The 17,941-nt window shown below is 35.7% G+C and overlaps 1 protein-coding gene across 1 annotated transcript; it reads left to right on the top strand.

The window, feature by feature from the left end:
• Window positions 1-1,341: 1,341 nt before the first annotated feature.
• Window positions 1,342-17,389, top strand: SIDL (SIDL trafficking protein particle complex subunit 10). The gene is made up of 12 exons (XM_019055783.2): window positions 1,342-1,588; window positions 2,426-2,643; window positions 3,278-3,471; window positions 3,972-4,167; window positions 5,210-5,321; window positions 5,809-5,996; window positions 6,303-6,509; window positions 6,878-7,042; window positions 7,796-8,028; window positions 8,704-8,807; window positions 9,309-11,087; window positions 12,849-17,389. The coding sequence occupies exons 1-11, from the start codon at window positions 1,510-1,512 to the stop codon at window positions 11,060-11,062; spliced, it is 3,450 nt and encodes a 1,149-aa protein (XP_018911328.2). The 5' UTR covers window positions 1,342-1,509; the 3' UTR covers window positions 11,063-11,087; window positions 12,849-17,389.
• The last annotated feature ends 552 nt before the right edge of the window (window positions 17,390-17,941 follow it).

The following is a 17,941-nucleotide window of genomic DNA, read 5'->3' as shown; positions in this document are numbered from 1 at the left end:
CTTTTGGTTCCATCATTCCTAATAGGAATTTCAACAACCGAAATCGGTAAGCTTTTAAATTTAAGCAAAAAAATTTGTTGGATCTTTACAAAGCTGTCTCTTCGAAGGAACCAAAATTTTAAATTTGCCAAAAAACCTTATGTAACTATCAGAATTTTTGTTACATTTTTCCAAACTTAGCAATGAAAAATATGAAAAAATCAAGCAAGTCGCTTACCCTTAATGTTCAAAGTTATCTCATCAGATCTGAAGTGTTGGGCTGAAATTTTGAAACACTATTGTCTAGTTGCTTACAGGTTTCATTAGTTTCATCATTGATAACTGTAGGTATCACAAATTTAAACAACCACTAACATGGAGAGTAACTATCAATTTAGCATTTATTTTTTTCCACTACATTGTTGCAAATATAATAAGGAAATAAACTGAAATACTTAATGCAAAATTACTAAAATCTTTGAGCCACAGAAAACATAATGCAAAATTGATGGATATTGAACTTGAGATCATCTTATCATATTCTTGAGAAAATGGATATTAACTCAGAAAAACTCCTACTATTATTTTGTATAGAGGAGTATATTTTAAACATTTTGTTGAGGTATAAACAATCAAACCAAAGCCAATGTGGTTTGAAATTCGCAGTCTAAAAAATCTATATAATTTCGAGAAAAAGCTTTTAAATCTCCTCCTCTCCTGTATTTGGACATATTTAGGCTATAAGAAACTATGTTCTACGTAAAACCTATGAACCTAGTTCTTTTTAGCATAAGTACGTCCATTTTAGGCTCAAAAAATACCAATCGTTCAAGCCAATGAGTGGTAAGTATCTAAAGCAACTAAATCAATATCCTAGAGGGTGAATCCATCAAAAATCAGGTAGCCAACTTTTTCACTAATTTCGACAAAGCGTACCTAATGTCCTTAAAATTTTTCCTTTAAGTTGGACGGTACTTTTTCCTGTGAAGGACCAAATATTATTTTAGTGAGGATAAAGCGTACAGTTTATCATCATTCTCTTGACCCTCCTCCCTAAGCTATCAAGGGTCTTTTGAGGTTTGCTAAAGAGCCTTGCCCACCTCCCTTTGGCAGTAAAAATATATAAATCAATGCTTTTTAGAGAGACCTGTAATTAAAAAAATAACAGCGATTGAACTATTCTTACTTAGTTCAATTTCTTCCCTAGAATATTATGCACAGATTCTTATTTTCCCCGCTCATTTAAATTGACTGAATTTGCCGCCACAACCGAAACAAGTTTGATGGATGGGGGCGAGGGGAAGAAAGGGAGGAAATCTGGTTCGAGTTTCTTCCGCTTTCACGGCCACAGGCGCTACTGTCGCTTGAACTTGTTTTGTTTTCTGTATCATCATTATCATATCTGTACTTTTTTGAGATTTCGATTCTAACCCAGAATTTCGTGCTTTTATAAAACTAAAGTGAACTCAGTTGAAGCAATCATGACCTAAAAAGTTTTTCAATTCTCTAATAGTAACTGTGAAGTTGAAAATGAATCATCCACTGAATATGCCAATCAGTAATGAAACGCAGGAATTCAGCTTGTTAGATAAGAAGCCTCTTGTCACCTGTAAGTCACTTTTGATGATTATAACATTATATTTTCAGTGGAGATTTCCCCCGAAGTTTGCTTTTACCATAATCTACTGGTATTTGCATTAGAGCAAGTTTGTTTCGTTCTACATTTTGACCGCTTCCTTCTCTCGGACCTATCTCTATATGCAGATGCGTGGCCGAAGATTGAGGCGATACATTTTGGAGCAAAGGCATCGTGGAAGGAACGTGTTTTAAACACAGTATAGAATACGACCTGCTATAGGTATCAGATTGAATCCAACTTAAGCTGACGAGAAGGAATTGTTCATGTACTGATTAGTAATTAATTTATTGCAATGGCGATGTTAAGTTTAAGAACTGCTGTAAGCCAAGTTGTTGACTGGATTAGTAACCACTGATTTTTGTGTTTTTTGCTTTACCAACATTTATTGGTCCTGAAACAAGCTAAGAACTAACACCAAGTCCAAAATTTGTTGAGTGTGCGTTGTGTAAGTTCCTCATGAACTGTCATCGAGAAACAAACTCTTAGATAATCAATATTTGTCTTATCAAACGTACCTAGAAAATATTCAGAATATTGGACTGAAACACTAGGGTGTATTGAGATACCGGAAAATTCACTTTTCAGCCGTGTTGTTCTGAGGATTGGCACGTCGAAAGTTTTATTTTAAAAGCTCATTGTGCTCAGGAGATTGTAAGGAGCCTCATATCAAGTAACATCGGAATTCACCTGCCGCAACATTTCCTGGTACTCCAGGCGAAAGTCCTTTGATTTTTGCTCTTGTTAGCTTCTAGTTTGATCCATATAACAAAATGGAATTTTTATAAAATCAATTCTCAATTTTTATAGATGCTGGAGATGTAGATTTATTCAAAAGCTTGGAGGCCACTTTAGCAAATTCTCTTTCATCTGAACCAGCAGAATGGTGCAGGTCGTACAATCGAGGCAGTAAATCGGTGAAAGTGACAGCAGAATTCACACCATTCCAAAATGATTGCCTGCCCAAAGAAGGTGACTGGCGGCTTCTCCAACAACCTGTTTTTCACACTTTTTGGACCCAATGCTCGGTAAGGTCTCCTTCAAGTATTTTTTTATTACCTATATTTTCAGTGCTAGCTAAAATAGGTAGCAACGAAGCTTTTTAATCTATCCGACCCATGCAAGCCATGTGCAATGTGATTTACTGTAATCTGTTTTATACAGACCCAGATTTTCATTCTACGCAAATGGCACTGCTTCATTTTTTGAGCTTCTATCCATCTCTCCTCAGTCTGGTGTATCTCTTGCCCTCCTATCTCTATGGAAATTTTTATTTCCCTCACTGTAATGGCTTGATCTCTTGTACCACCTTGCCAGCATCATTTTCTTACCCATAAGGTCTTCTCTAGGTTTTTTTTTTAATCTATTCATTCTCCTTTTTTCTGATTTCCTTTAACAGTAACAAATAAAATAGAGAAAAAGCACCTACCAAAGCAAAGCCTTGTGATGATGAAATCTTTCAATTCAGAGCTATATTACCATTTAACACAAAAAATGAATAAAATTAAACAATTGAAATTAAAATACATCAAGACTAGATTGAAAGGAGGGGATGAGGAAATAGAGGGAAGAAAAAAATGTAATAGCAATTTTTTTTACGTAATGAAATAGTGTGATAGTTGTGTCAAGTAAATTCTTCTAAATCTCTGCTAAAATTTTCAGGATATGGAAATGTACAAGGCCAGCCTACGAGAAGAAATAGAGTCTTGGCTAAAAGTCCTTAGTCATCATAATGTCTTGGACTGGATGATAGTTCTCGTGGAAACTTATGATTTTCGAAAGCACAATAAATTGCTCCCACGCACCACTGTCCTAGATAAAATCAAGAATGATTTTGGAGCTAAGCATGCAGATAGGTAAGTAATGCTTTTCATACTCTACTTAGCCTACCTCTGTCAAGTTTCATTTTTTATTTTGTTTATTAAAGTGTATCCTAGTTAGGAATAAGAAATAAATTGAATTTGCTGATGATATCATGCTAGATAGTATGGCCTTTTGTAATGAGACTTTTGTGATTCTCTTTTTTCTCTGTGTTTTTTTGCTGATTATTTTGAATTGTAGTTACGGAGTATCGTTAGGTTACCACCAAGACATATTAAGGATACATTTCACATGTTCACTAAAGTCTTGTTTTCACAGATTTTGTGTCATCGGTAAAAAAAAATTGAAACAGAAACTATTTGAATCACTCAATTTGAGCCCAAAATAAATTCAGTATGATACCTGTAAAAAAGTATGAATTTAAATACAGTTTAATAAGAAAAATAGCCATTATTTTTAAATAATACCCCCCTTTAATACTCCTGCAAAGCATTTAAGACATATGTTTTTTATATATGTATTTATTCATTTCCAGATGTTTGTCTGTGATAAATCCACTTAGATCAGAGATGAGATCTGGTGGCTCATGGCGTAGACTTGTAGTCAATTTCAGGTTGCTTCTCTTGTCTGCTTATGATAGACTTCTTTGGAATTTTGAAGAAAAAGTGAGGTCACAACGAGAACGGAGAACAGAACCTGATTGGAATTTTTGTAAATACTTTCTTCTTCAGGTAAGTGAAGTTCCAGCCATCAATTCCTTCATTATACAATCCCTTTGTTTCAACACAAAAAGCAGGAGATGAAGAAAGATGTCTAAATGATGTCAGGAAAACAGGAATGATATACTGTTGTGCCAAAGAAGGACAACGTATAAACATTCGTATGACCGTCATCAACGTATGACCATTACCAACTTTCCCGCAGTAAAAAGTTCATTTTTAAGGAAAGTTACAAATATTTTTCCTTGACATTTTCAAATGTTGTAGATTAAGTTGTGTGCAAAATTTTCTGAAAAATTGGATTGAATATATTCTCTTATTTCTCAGAAAATTTGTGTTTCACAAAAAGAGATTTGGCAACTTCTGATTGTTCATGTGGGTTCTTCTTTAGCATGACAGTATAAGTGGAAGAGCTAGAGCCAGATGTCATCTTGTTGTCCTCTTGCTGAAAAAAAGACTACATTACGGTTCTCTCTATGCAGAAGAAGGGAGATTTGCCAGATGCAGGACTGGATTTCATGGATAAGGGTCTAGAAGGGATTCATAGACCTTCATAGACCTCTCATCATAAGATTCAAAGAGTTTGAATTTATGAAAATAAGCTAAAAAACGTATCTTTAAAATTCACAGCATTATTCCCTGTTATTCCCTTCAATATTAGCAAAAAAAATGCCCTTTTGAAGAAATAGTCTGTGCTTTCATCCAGCATAGCATTCTATACTGTGGCCTTTTCATCGTTGTTTTTTTTTTTTTATCAGTGAAGTACTTGGAGTATTCAATGAAAAAATATGCATCACTGACTGATGAAACTGTGGCAGCAGAAACCACAGTGTGCCTTTCATGATGGATGACAGCATCTACCATGGTTTCGGAAACGTTGTATCTCCATCATCATAGGACGTTCAAATCAATTATATTTTATTTCTTCGTTCCTTTCTACACAGCGCACATACATAATTTGGTGACTAGCATAACAACCCCATTCTTTGCATAAGCCCAATGGACTAAGTTATTCAATACTAATGATCTTCTTATCTATCTTGTATGTTTACAGGAAGAGCTTGCATTTGTTTTAGCAATGTTGGGTGTTTATGATGAAGCGTTAGTCCAGTATGATGAGCTGGATGCTCTTTTTACCCAGTTTGTCTTAAATTATGCAGTAGGAGGTTTGTATGTTTTGAATTATATCTGTGTGGAAGCTTTATTTTCCATTGAAAAATGAATGTTGGTTAACCAGCAACCTGTGCCCATTCTTTATCAGCCTTGAAATGATGCCTATAGCAATTCAAGGTATCCTAATTTCAGGGAAGTGTAATTTTTCAACCTTATACATTGAATCACACCAATAAATAAATTACATGCATGAATATTGAATTAAGAGGAACCAAAAATGTAGGAAATCACTCTCAAATTTTACTCAATAATTAATTCTCCTCCATTTTTTCATAAAAGCATAATTACTTTCCCCCAAAAATTTCTCATAAAAACAAAAAAAAAAATATACCAAAAACATTTGACAGTTGTCCCCAATTTTCGCGGTCATTGTTTGTGGTCAAGATGGTCGCATTGTCGGGGAGTTTCTACACCACTGCTGCATTTTGTTTTGTGACCCTTTTATTTTCTGTGTTTACTTATTTATTATTTATTTTTCAGAGGTTCCATCATGGTTAAATAAGTTTCAAGGGCCCCTTGACAGGTGGCATGGAGTTTCTCTGACTCAATCGGTAGATTTGAACCTTCGATCTGCCATCCGAAATTGTTCCATTTCGTTGCTTGACTTTCGCTGTTATCTGTATTCCAGACAAGCTGCCATGCTTCTCCTTTCTGGTAAACCATGGGAGGTTGGTAAATTTACTTTTTTTCTTGTTTAAGAAGTCAAAATATTTGTTGAATTTTGTACTGATTTCTTTCTTAGCTTGGAAGAGATGAAATAGGAAAATACACTTCTTGAGTGATTCTCGTAAAGTTTAATGTATTAGCCATTGTTTTTATTATAAAAATCTTACCTTGTGTTGCTAAAAAAACCAATTTCAGAATAATCTAAATTAGAGTTGCTCATTTCAACTCTTGCATTTCTTTAACTTTTATACAGAATGTTTATTTTTGGCATTTTTGTAATTAAGATTTAATTTTGATTTTGTATTCAGGTCGCATCAAGGTGCATCAGTTTCTGCAACAACTGCATTAATGAATTAGACATATTAGAGGTATCCTGCCCTCCAGGTGCTGTTGCATGTTGGGTTTGGCTATGCTGCATTGAGGTCCTCAACACGTGCCAAAAATACACTGATTCCAAAGTTGTTTCAGCATGCTCGCTGTACACTGCCAGACTCTGGGATTGTGCCACGAAAAAGGTTTGTCAATTTTAGCTCTCTTTTTTACTTCCTAGTCTTGGCGATTTGTTCCAACTCTTATTTGTGAAATAACTAGTCTTACAAGTACAGGTTGTTTTTGTAGAGGATATCTCAATTGTCCAATTACGTGGAATTTCTGTATTTTATATTTATCGAGTCCTAATTACAAAAGAGTTTGCCACTAACGTTTAAATGGCAGTAGGATAGAACTTTTATGAAATTGACCCTGTGCACTTTTCACTGGGGCTGCAATATCACCTCCAATACTTATTTTACACAATTTTCCATTTTTTTTTTTTTTAAGAGAAACTCGATCCATCAATTTCAATCCTAACTCTACGATAAATTTCTTTATGACGTTTTTACAGTTGTTGGAATTGGGAGAATTATGCGGGCTACTCCCTGATCAAGAGAAGTCCAGCGCAAACTTACACGCTGTTGTGATGCTGTCTGCTGGTATAGCTGATTCTGATCCCAGTGAGAAACTGAAACACGCCTTATCATCGAAAGATGCATTTACCAAAGAATACTTAGTAAGTCGTATAAATGGAGTTGATAGATCCTGTATTTCAGTTCCTATTCCATTTTGAATTTATGTCAGGTCAGCAAAAAGGAACAAACTTGAATGTTTTTCTAGAAAGGGTCTTAACCCTCTATGGCATGATGTTACTTATTTGTAATAATGCATTTTTGGTTTGTTAAAAATTAAACTATTTCTTTGTGGAATGATGTTGCAAATATTAATCATTGTTTACTTCATTGAAAAAGTGACGACCAGAATTTTAAAATTCTGAGGAAAAATTTTGGGACTCAATGTTTTTACAAAAAGATACAGCGTAGATTTGCGTCATCCAAAATCCGAGACCCGAAGTTAACTCATAGCAAAGAGAGTTGAATGGTTTTCAGCTCATGCTAACTTACTCTTGCTATTTTTTTGAAGCTCAGAAAAATTCGTAACTTTCACTACCTGCATTTTTCTGATACAAGTAGTATGTGTACAACAAAGTCAACAAGATAATCTCAAGAATGATACAGAAAGGACTTTCCTTCTCCAACTTTGAAAGTTCAAATCATAGGAGTTACTTCCCCATCAATTCTTCAGAATTGTTGAATAAGTTTGATGAAGCATTGAATAACTAGTTCCGCACAAGTTTTTTCTTCATTCTGTACGAATTTCGTCATGACCGAAATTAATTTGTTCTTCAATAAGTATTTTTCCTATTTTCTGCTACATCTACTCACCATCTGTGAAATGCAAAACTCTAAACCATAATTCTACATTTCAGGAATTAGCAGAGCTTGCAATGGGAACGTACAAACATATCGGAAGAATTCGGTCAGCCCGAATGATCGGCCTAGATCTCGCTTCATTTTATATTTCAATGAAAGATCTCACAAAAGCAGTCAGTTTCCTCTCAAGTGCCTTACGAACCTACGAAGAAGATAATTGGCCTCTCTTGGCCCTTCAGTGTCAGCTAAAACTTGCAAAATGTTACAAAGAAATGGATGACCTAGAGAAGTAAGTTTTGACCGCCATAATTCTTTAAAGTAATTCATAATTTCATCAAACTGGAATACACCAATGACAGTGATATTTTACACTAAAGTTTTTTGGCCGGCCATGCCCCTACTAACATGATCAGAATGGGCAATGTGACGGTATCTGAGCAAGCTCAAATGAGCAGTTACACCCTGTCCACTCCTTAAAGTGTCTCTTCGACCAGTTGCGGGCTGATTGTTGAAATTGATAGACAAAGCAATAGACAAAGAAGACATAGGGAGTATGGAGCGATCCTATTGGTTGAAACGGGTGGTTCTTATGGACCAAGGGGGTAAATGATGGACTGATTATGGGGTCTTTCATGGGTTGCTGTTAGTCTATTATCTACCTCCTTTGTCGATTGCAACCACCCGCTTCCAACAGTTGGATCCTCCACATACCCTGTTGTCTTCTTTATCTATAGCTTTGTGTATCAATTTCAACAATCAGCCCGCTGTGGCCCCTGCTCACTTTCACAAGCCCAATCAGCATGCGCAGGCAAGCCTCTTTGAAATTCTCGCTTCATCAACAAGTCAATGAGGTTTTTTGTCACTTGATACGTAAAGCAGCCTGCAATATTCATAAACTGTTCCCATTCTTTTAAAGTGATTTTAACTGATTAAAGTACGAGAAAAATGTGTGCTTCTGTTCTAGGTTTGCCCGAATGTGTGCCTCTATTGCCAGCTCACCGTGCTTGGATCTGACTACGAGGACTCACTATTTCGATCAAATGACTAGTTTAATTTATAATACAACAGGTAATTTTGTGTTCCAATCATTGAAAAAAAGCTGTCATTAAGCATCTTCACATGATTTTTTTATTTATAGAAAATGTATTTAGATTCCTGCATCTCGTTAGTACAACAGATTCATATTTTTAGTCTTACTCCCAACATCCTTGTATCTTTGAAAGGAGGGATAATTAATGCACACAAACGCTGTAGTGCCAGCATATCAAGAAATTGATTTTAGTCGATTTCTTAAAGTCTAATATATGAATATAAGTCAATAAATATTTTATTGAGGGAATATTGGTAACACTCAAATCTTTAATGTTACTATCTAAGTACACTGTATGTTTCTTCAGCGCCACAGTATGTGTGCGTTCTCAACATTTTAATAAAGCTAAATCAACTTGTCACTCATTCCATATCATGGCTCTCATAGAATAGTTTGATTATTTCAGCCCAGTGAATCTTGACACATATTTTCTCTGAGCTCACAATTAAATTAAATTTTTTCTATTTTTTTATTTTCAGATGCACCATGGCGATTTCCGCTATCAGACTGCATTCAAATTATCAGTGCAGAGGTTGTCACTCTGGAAGAAAATCTAGCAGTTGAAGCAATTTTAGAACTAGATTGTCGTTTGCCAAGTCAGTTTATCGTCAAAAGTATAGCTGTCTCTGTTGAACAACTTAAAACTCAGCCAGATAACCGTGGGAAACGAAACAGTCTCATTCCACAAGAAAATCATGCCCGCTCCTGTTGTGAGGAAAATGCATTCCTTATGAAATTACCGATTCAAGAAAGTTTTGAATATCAACAAGATGGTAGTTTAGGCAGTGTTTCCGTAGTCTGTAAAAATCAGAAGCACCATTTGAAACGCCAAGACTCTCAAGGTGGACGAAACAAAAGGCTAGTTAGCGTGCCAAAAGGTGATTTCTCTCAGTCGCTCATTTTAAAAGATCCAGAATTGAAACCAGGCAGGAACAGACTAGTCTTAAAGTCCAAAATAAATTGTTCAGGTACATTCCGACTTGGTCAGGTGTGCGTTGAAGTTAATAATAGACTTGAATTATTATCCACGACAATAAGTCCTCGTTTATATTTTACTGCCATTTGGAAATCGCCATCTGTAAATCTAGAAAAAAGCTCTGAAGGCTCACTTCTTGTTGGAGTTGAAGAGAGAGTGAAACTAGTTGTGTCAACTAATAGTCAAATATTGCCAGAAAATTCACATGTCCAAGTGATTTGCTCAGGTGGGCTATTAATCAAAGCTGATGACGACAGCAAAAGTGACTTCCAAAAAGAAATCACTTTACCAGTAAAAAGTTGCAAACCTCATGAAAATCTTACAATTCCAGTCACACTTCTTTCACAGATGGTTCAGCAAAAAGATGCATCTCTCACTGCTGACCACACAATTTGTGTGATATTACCCTCCTGTGATAAGCCCATTGAAATTCCAACCTCTTTTCACTATCCATTCATTCATAGCATATCCTTACAATCGGCAGCTCTACGCAAATTCATCAATGTTCTCATCACTTCATACACAACTTTCCCAATTAAGTTCAGCAACCCACAATTAAAAATAACGAATGACATCTCATCAACATACCAGGTCAGCCTCACATCATTAAACCCCAGTTCAGAGCAGACCCTGTGCAATCGCACAAATGGCCGCAAAATTATCACATTTGTATGGGAGTTAAAAGTAGTTGCGTCAGAACCATTAAGTGAAGCTCTGGCCCCTAGTCTTCAAACACAATTCAGCATTGATTATTGTGTGCAAAATGAAGAAAATGCAGAAAGCACTAAGAAACCGCTGAACTTAAACTTTGAAGTATCTAACTACCGGACTCTGTTTGAAGTTGAATTGAAAGTTGAGCCAAAACCACTAAAAGCAAATGAGTCAAGCGAAAGCCGTGCCAGTGAGTTTTGTCGAGCTAAAACTGTTTGTCAACTAACAGTTAGCGTCATGCGCGCTGCCTCATGTACCTGTTCATCCCTCCACTACGAGGTTCTGGCTGATCAAGCATTTTGGGCAGTCTGTGGTGAAAGGCGAGCTGGCTATTTGTCATTGGAATCAAGTGATAAGTTTTCTGTCACAGTAGATGTAATGCCATTAACCAGTGGGTTCCTTCCGCTCCCAATAGTTAGGTTATCAAAATATGTCGGAGATAATGCTGCCAGGGATCCAAGGTGGCGAGTGGAACCATTTAGCCGTGGAGAGGTTTATTATAGAAACAAAGCATCTCAAGTTCATGTTCTGGTGCCCATCAGCTGACATCAAACTTCTACCAACTCACCAGGTAAGCATATTTTTTTATGTAGGGCTGCGTCTTTCTCTACTCGTGGAGAGGGGGAGGCAAAGTTGCAGGGGGGCTACTCTAAATTTATCGGGAGATAACACTGATGGATCACAATATCTTCATTTTGCTCTAAATGATTACATTTTTGACCCATACATTTTTTATCTTGTGGCTAATTTAGGAATACCTAAAATTTAAGATCATTAAATGGGGGCAAATCGGGATGAACAGAAATAATAGGATGAATCGAAAATAGTGCGATGAACAGGAACGAACTGCTATGAATCAGGATAGACAAAATTATGATTATTGTGTCAGGTGCTTGTTGTGTTTTATGCAGGCATTGATTGATGTTGTTTGTTTGTGATAGGAATCTGAAGGATGATGGGTAGTTTTCACCAAAAACTCTTCCATTTATAGTTTGCCCCGTAAAAAGTTAAATTTAGCATAGAAACCAATTCAAGCATTGAAAATTTCTTAGATCAACCCTTAGGCAAGACATAACTGAATTTCTTATTTCTTACTTCAAACTTTCCCTGATTAAAAAACCTAATATTAATGTAAAAGCATGACCCAAAAACTGCGCTCCGCCAAGGATGAAAAGCCCTCAAGCAATTGCACCTCCGACATCTTAGCAAGAGTTCGGTGACATACATCAGTACCGACATTTTTGTCTCTAATTTTTCGAAAAATAGCATGGTTGATGATAAAAAGTCTTTGGTCAATAAGTGTATAAAATTATATTTTGTGCAGAATTACAACAAGTTACGGTTAAGAAACAACAGGCGTCATTGTCCATTATGTCCATTTTTCATTCTTTGAATTTCGGATTTTGCATGAACACTGTCGCTGTATTTTACTCACCTTCCTCATGGTGTGAGGAAATCAAAAACTACAATCGCCCTTTTTTTTTGATGGCTCTTAGCTTAAAGTAATTCATCAGATGCCCTTTTGGAAGTCGCTCCAATTTTCAGAAATAAATTTACAAAAGAACAGCGCAAAAACCTAGCAAAGCATTGAACGGCCCAGAGTGCTTGGATAATTTTTTTTCATCTCTGCCCATGCTCTGAGGTGTACGGATATTCTAAGGACAATAGCTAATACCTACACTACCCAGTACCCCTCCACCTCCAGTAGTCTTTGTCATTGAAAGGTAGAGATGCTTATCTGCAGGCTGACTGTTGAAATTGGACGTATCTCTGCCAAACGGAACTATGTGCATTAAGACATGAGCCCTAAGATTCATGAGAATATATGCAAAACAGGGCTCACATCATAATGCACTTAGTTCCGTTTGGCAGAAATACGTCCAATTGATAGACAAAGAGCCGCAGAGTTGAACTTTGTCCACACTATTGATTAGGGAATGGAGACGTAGTGGGGGGGAACTTTGTCTGAATACTATCAAGCGGCCCATTCAGAGGCGTTCAATTTTTTGCTAGGAAATCACAATGAATAAAAGAAGGAACATGAATTGTTAAGAAAGTCCTTGAAAATCTCTTTTGTGTGTTTGATCCCTTCAAAGGAGACACGCCAATTTTTTGCAAACATTGTTAATCAATGCATACTAAAAACGTAGTATAATATTTAAAAGTTGTATGAAATTTCCACTGCCAAATCATTTTCCAACTGTAGTTTTAATGGGGAATAATATAATTCCGTGTCTCAATTCCAGCATTGTTTATTTTTCCTTTGAAGGTAGTCCTTTGTTTAATTCCTTGTAAATTTCATGTATCTTATTTTTTTTTTCCTTCTTTACAGTGTCATGATAGGAGACATAGGCCGTGTAGCATCAATTCGAACAACGCCACGGAAGGACAAAACCATCGAGCCTGTCGAAACTGCTGATGTTGAAAATTCTCAAAGTAGAATAAAAGACTATTAAAATTCTAACTACACAACGTAATTATCATATTTCTCCAATTTTCTCTCATTACATCTATTTTAAAATATATATTTTCGCTCTTGTCACTTGTTACAATTCAAATAATTTATTGAAATATTCAAGATACTCATCTCGATTAGAAAAGAAAAAACGAATCAACTTACTGTCACCTCTATGTGAAAAACCTGCTAACCTCTAGTTAGACAGGATATCTTTGAGCAAGTTTGTGATTATACCAAGTAGTATTAGTGTATGTAATTGTTACTAAATTCATTCTGAATGATGCTCAATTTTTACATTTCATGTGTATTACGCTTATATAGTCATGTTCCTGTATACATATATGTATATACATGTGTAAATATTGTAAGAATTGTTTAAAGATTGCAATTTCTTCTCAAACTAGCAGGTCTTGTTTAAATGGGATTCTCTAGGTATAGAGAAGGAGTTCCTGTAGGAAGATACCTTCTCAGATCTGCTGTAAAGCAGATCTTCAGCATCTTTCAGTTGTTCAGCTTACCTCCATTTATCCGACTCCTATCTCTATAAAATTCTTATCAACTGAGGGTACGACCTGAGTTCTCTTCAGAGTGCAATTTCTTTCAAATTATCATTGATTTTCCCCTCAGAAGACTCAAGCTTTGGATGTATCTAAATCAAATGAAACCATCTCCATCATGAGTTAAGTTCTGAGACTTGTAAGAATACGTGCGTGACAGGGCGCATGTCGAAATGAAGGTAGCTTTTTTTGATTGATATAAATCCGTTTAATGTACAGGAAATTTTTCTCCAGAGCATAACCAGACTTGAAAAACACCGATGTACTTTACTTGTTTGTTTTTTTTTCGCCTTACTTCATTCTGATACGATCATCATTAATCCATTTACTGTCTCACTGGTATGAAAAAATTGAACAATCCAATAATGAAGAATTTTCGTCAGAGTACCTTTGGAACTGTAAGTTATCCCAATTTATGCCTTCTGTCAGTAAAATATTTGGTTTGCGCTGGAAAGAATCCTATAATCAGATTTAACGTGGTGTTTAAGAATTACAGAATTAAGATTCAATGATTATTCATTACAACCTTCTCTTCTTCCCCTGTTGCTCCACCTTGGAGGCTTCTTTCAGGTTTCCCTCTCAACAAGACTTATTCAGTTTCTGAAGATTATTGGGTCATCGCAAGTATCACGTCCGGAGATTTCCCTTTTTAACAACTCTCATAAACCACGTTTAATCTGAAAGTCTAAAAAGGGCAGGATGATATGATGTCCAGTCTCCTGTTTTGTGAGGGCTCTTTCATCAAGCGGTGCCTCTCAGAGAGTTTGAGAAAAAGTTGCTCATCTTACAAAATGTTCCAGTACTCTTTTGAAAGTTATTGTGTCAAACTTATTATCATTTTTACTGTCATTATCACTCTCTTTTATCTTAGTTATTTTATTGTTATCTATTTTAGTTATATTTTTTTCTTTGGATCTATCATTTGATTCATTTGTGTTGAGTTTTTTTTTTTAATTTTTTGTTGAGCTTTTTTGAAAGGAGACTGTAAGATTCAATGTAGGTTTAATGTCATGCACGGTGAAACTGTACCTATGATGGCTTCAGTTTTTCCACCTTCCACTCTTCTCAGAAGTTGAGTTATATCCTCAACTTGATAGAGAGTACCATTTTTTAGTAATGACCTCTTGCTTGCAGATGCGGCAGTTGGTCTAATTTTTTTCTTTAGTTGGACTATCTGGTGGGTTGTTTATCGACAAGCCTGTCATTTTACTGAAGGGAGCAATACCTAATTTTCAAATTTTCTTAATCAAGTTTCCTTCAAAAGTCATCTAATCTAATTTAGATAAATTCACTGCAGCTAAAACAACAGAATTGGTCTTGTTCGTATAAAAGCAACATCCATGAGAAAGCTGTAAATGTACAAAAATTGACTTCGTTTCACACTGAACAGCACTAACAGCCGTAAAGAACAGCATTCTTCTAGAGAGCTGCACTTATTGAGTGAAATGGTGCCCTTCTCTGCCAATTTCTATCCTTAAAATTTGTTTGTGGTTTGTCCAAAACGCAACCATGAAAGCATGCAGAAGATTGCACTTATGGACATCTTACTAGACATGGAAATGAAATAGGTCCATTTAATACCATTGAAAATGCATTTCGCCAATTTCTAAACATCCAAATAATTTCTGAGAGTTTTTCGAATGATTGATGGCACTTTTATAATGAACGGAAACCTATTTCGATAAACTTTTCTACTCAGACGGTACGAGGTCCATTTTCTCACTTACTGCTCCCTTCAGTAACATGACAGAAGTGTCCCAATTGTATTTTTAAAGTATTCATCAGTGCATGTACATTTACTCTTGCAAAGGCCAATGTAATTTTTCCATAGCTACAAACAACAGCCATACGTTGCATTATCTTTTAAGATCTTATTAAAGCTAGGTATACCTTATCTAATGGACTAAAGGGGCTGGAATATTTATACTCTGGTTTCTTTAATTGTGCACTCAATTTTCATTGCCATCTACTCCTTGAAGGAATAGGCTTCACTTATTAGCTGAAGGCAAGAGTATTTCCTCTTCACTAAACCTTCACTATGTTGTCTAAAGGTTTACATCACAAGGGATTCTCTGAGGGTGTGAAAATTTCACCAACTCAACCAAATGACAGAATATGTAGGATAACGCCAACAGAAGACTCACTGCCATTCACTCCAATGTTTCGCTCCGTGTACTATCTGCACCGTTGCTAAACGAGTGCAATATTGCAAGATTGTAAGAGTGCAGGAATGCATTCTCAAACACAAACTGGGATTGGACTCTGGATAAAAGATCTTTCTAGCTTTGTTTTTCTTCTGTGTCGGAAAAGTGCTGTGAGTAAACCCTCTGTTGGTGTTTGCTTGCATATTCTGTGACCAAATAACCCCACCATAGACATATGCTACGGTGCACAATCAGCATGTGGCTTCCCAAATGAGGCAATGGGTAATAGTACTAGAAACTTTGAGAATCGAGTAGCACCACTTGGCTACTTGTATACGAAATATGTGCACTACTCTTTGCACTTGGTACAACATGTGGGTACACTAGTTTGTAGTATTTTTCAAGAAGGCGCGTTCTTAACCCACACGCTGTCTCATCTCTCCATCAAGTCAAGCCTCATGTACAGTCTAGAATGTATTATATGTCTATGGACCTACCTCCCCCTTCAAAGAGAAAATTCAAAGTGGCCAAATTAAATATGATTAAAGTTAATTGTAAATTTCGGATGGATATCAACATCTGACCATGGAAAAGACTTCGTAGATAGGTGCATACTAAGGCCAGATATTTTAGGTTTTTTAGCTGCCAATTGAGTCAGTCATAATGAACAATCTGCCTTAACTTTGAAAGTGCCAGAATGTCTCTCCTTTTAGTGTTTTTTAGTAATTTTTTTTTGTTCAGAATGCACTGTGGGGGAATGTGTTGTCACTTGTCCTCAATGAAAACTACAACAAAAGCTGGTTATCAAAGTAATCTGATAGTCCTTTAAGCCAAGCCAAGCCCAAGGGCTTAGAGCCAAGGTCTAAGGGGGGAAAAAGAACATGTTTTTTGAGTCAGATGGCTTAAAAACATTTGATGTCCACAGGTTTTTATGGCTTATTTGTTCCACTTCTGTAAGTAACTTCTTTACTCATGTCGTGGTTGTTGTTTTGGACTCTTTTAAAATCGATCGGTAGGCAACAATTGAGCTTTTTTCAGTGTAAAGTTTCTTATCATAATTGGACACATGTAGATCATGATCAAGAGGTCATCTCTATTGTAACATGGGCCTTGAGACCCATAAAAACACAAGAATAACAAGGCCGGTGCCACCATGGAGATGGTTCTTTCTTATTTAATTAGGCTCAAATCTCTGTTACTACTATCTTTCTTAAGACATTTGTCTAATTTAAGTTAACAAAAGGGTAGAAAAGGGAAGTAAATACTTCACTAAAAGCTGTTATACCACACATTGCTGTCACTCTTTACTGGAAATGCACACTGTATTGTATAGTTTTCTTGATGATACTTAAACATTTTGGACTTTGGTTTTATCATTAGAACTAACTCAATTAAAATGGTGCATAATTAAATTTCATGAAATTATTTTTGAAAGTAAATTTTACAATGTTTTTATTTAGTTGTACAATTCCACCCTGAGATAAGGATATGTATCCAGCTATATCCACCAAGATTATTAAGACTGTCAAAGACAGACATTTAGTCAAAATATCAAGAATTGCACACCTAAGGTGTATCCAACACTTTAAAAATAAAAGCAAGTGAACAATTTAAATTGTAGGGTAGCTTACAATTATTAAAATGCACTGACTCCCTCTTTGACTTGTACATAAGGATAATGTACTTCATGAAATATATCAGTGCCAATCCTAAACCTCTGTTTTTTTGTATTATAGATAAAATTCTGTTGTTGATGAATGAAATAGAAAATTTAATTCTTATACAATTTTGTTGGCAAAATTTATTCGAAGAATTTTTCGTACCATCACGCCATGTTCTCAAATAGTCTGGCTCTTTTTGCTCTCATTTGAACAATTCAGTTGAGAATGGAGCTTTTTCATTACTGCACAAATAATGCCCACTTTTCCTTTTCACCAAAACTTTTTGGCAATGCTTACCCATTGCTTTAGGACGGATTCCAACTCGAGAATTTCAAAAAAGGGAACTCAGTGTAGCAGGGCACCTACAAATTTTTTATTTTCGGTTACCTGGTTTTATTGATTTTACTTGATACTGGAAATAATCAATCCGATTTTTCGGAGGTTTTTTCCAAATGAAATGACATCTCTCTTAATATCGAAACAAAAACTTTTGTTGGAGTTTGAACTGTTATAGAGGTAGCTATAGTAAACCAATTTTACAACAAAAAATCAAAAATTTTATGAGAAGATCGCACAGGCGGTTGATTTCGGAGATGTATTGACAG

This window comes from Bemisia tabaci, chromosome 2, assembly GCF_918797505.1.
Source record: "Bemisia tabaci chromosome 2, PGI_BMITA_v3".
Classification (NCBI taxonomy): domain Eukaryota; kingdom Metazoa; phylum Arthropoda; class Insecta; order Hemiptera; family Aleyrodidae; genus Bemisia; species Bemisia tabaci.
This window is presented reverse-complemented; position numbering and strand designations above follow the sequence as displayed.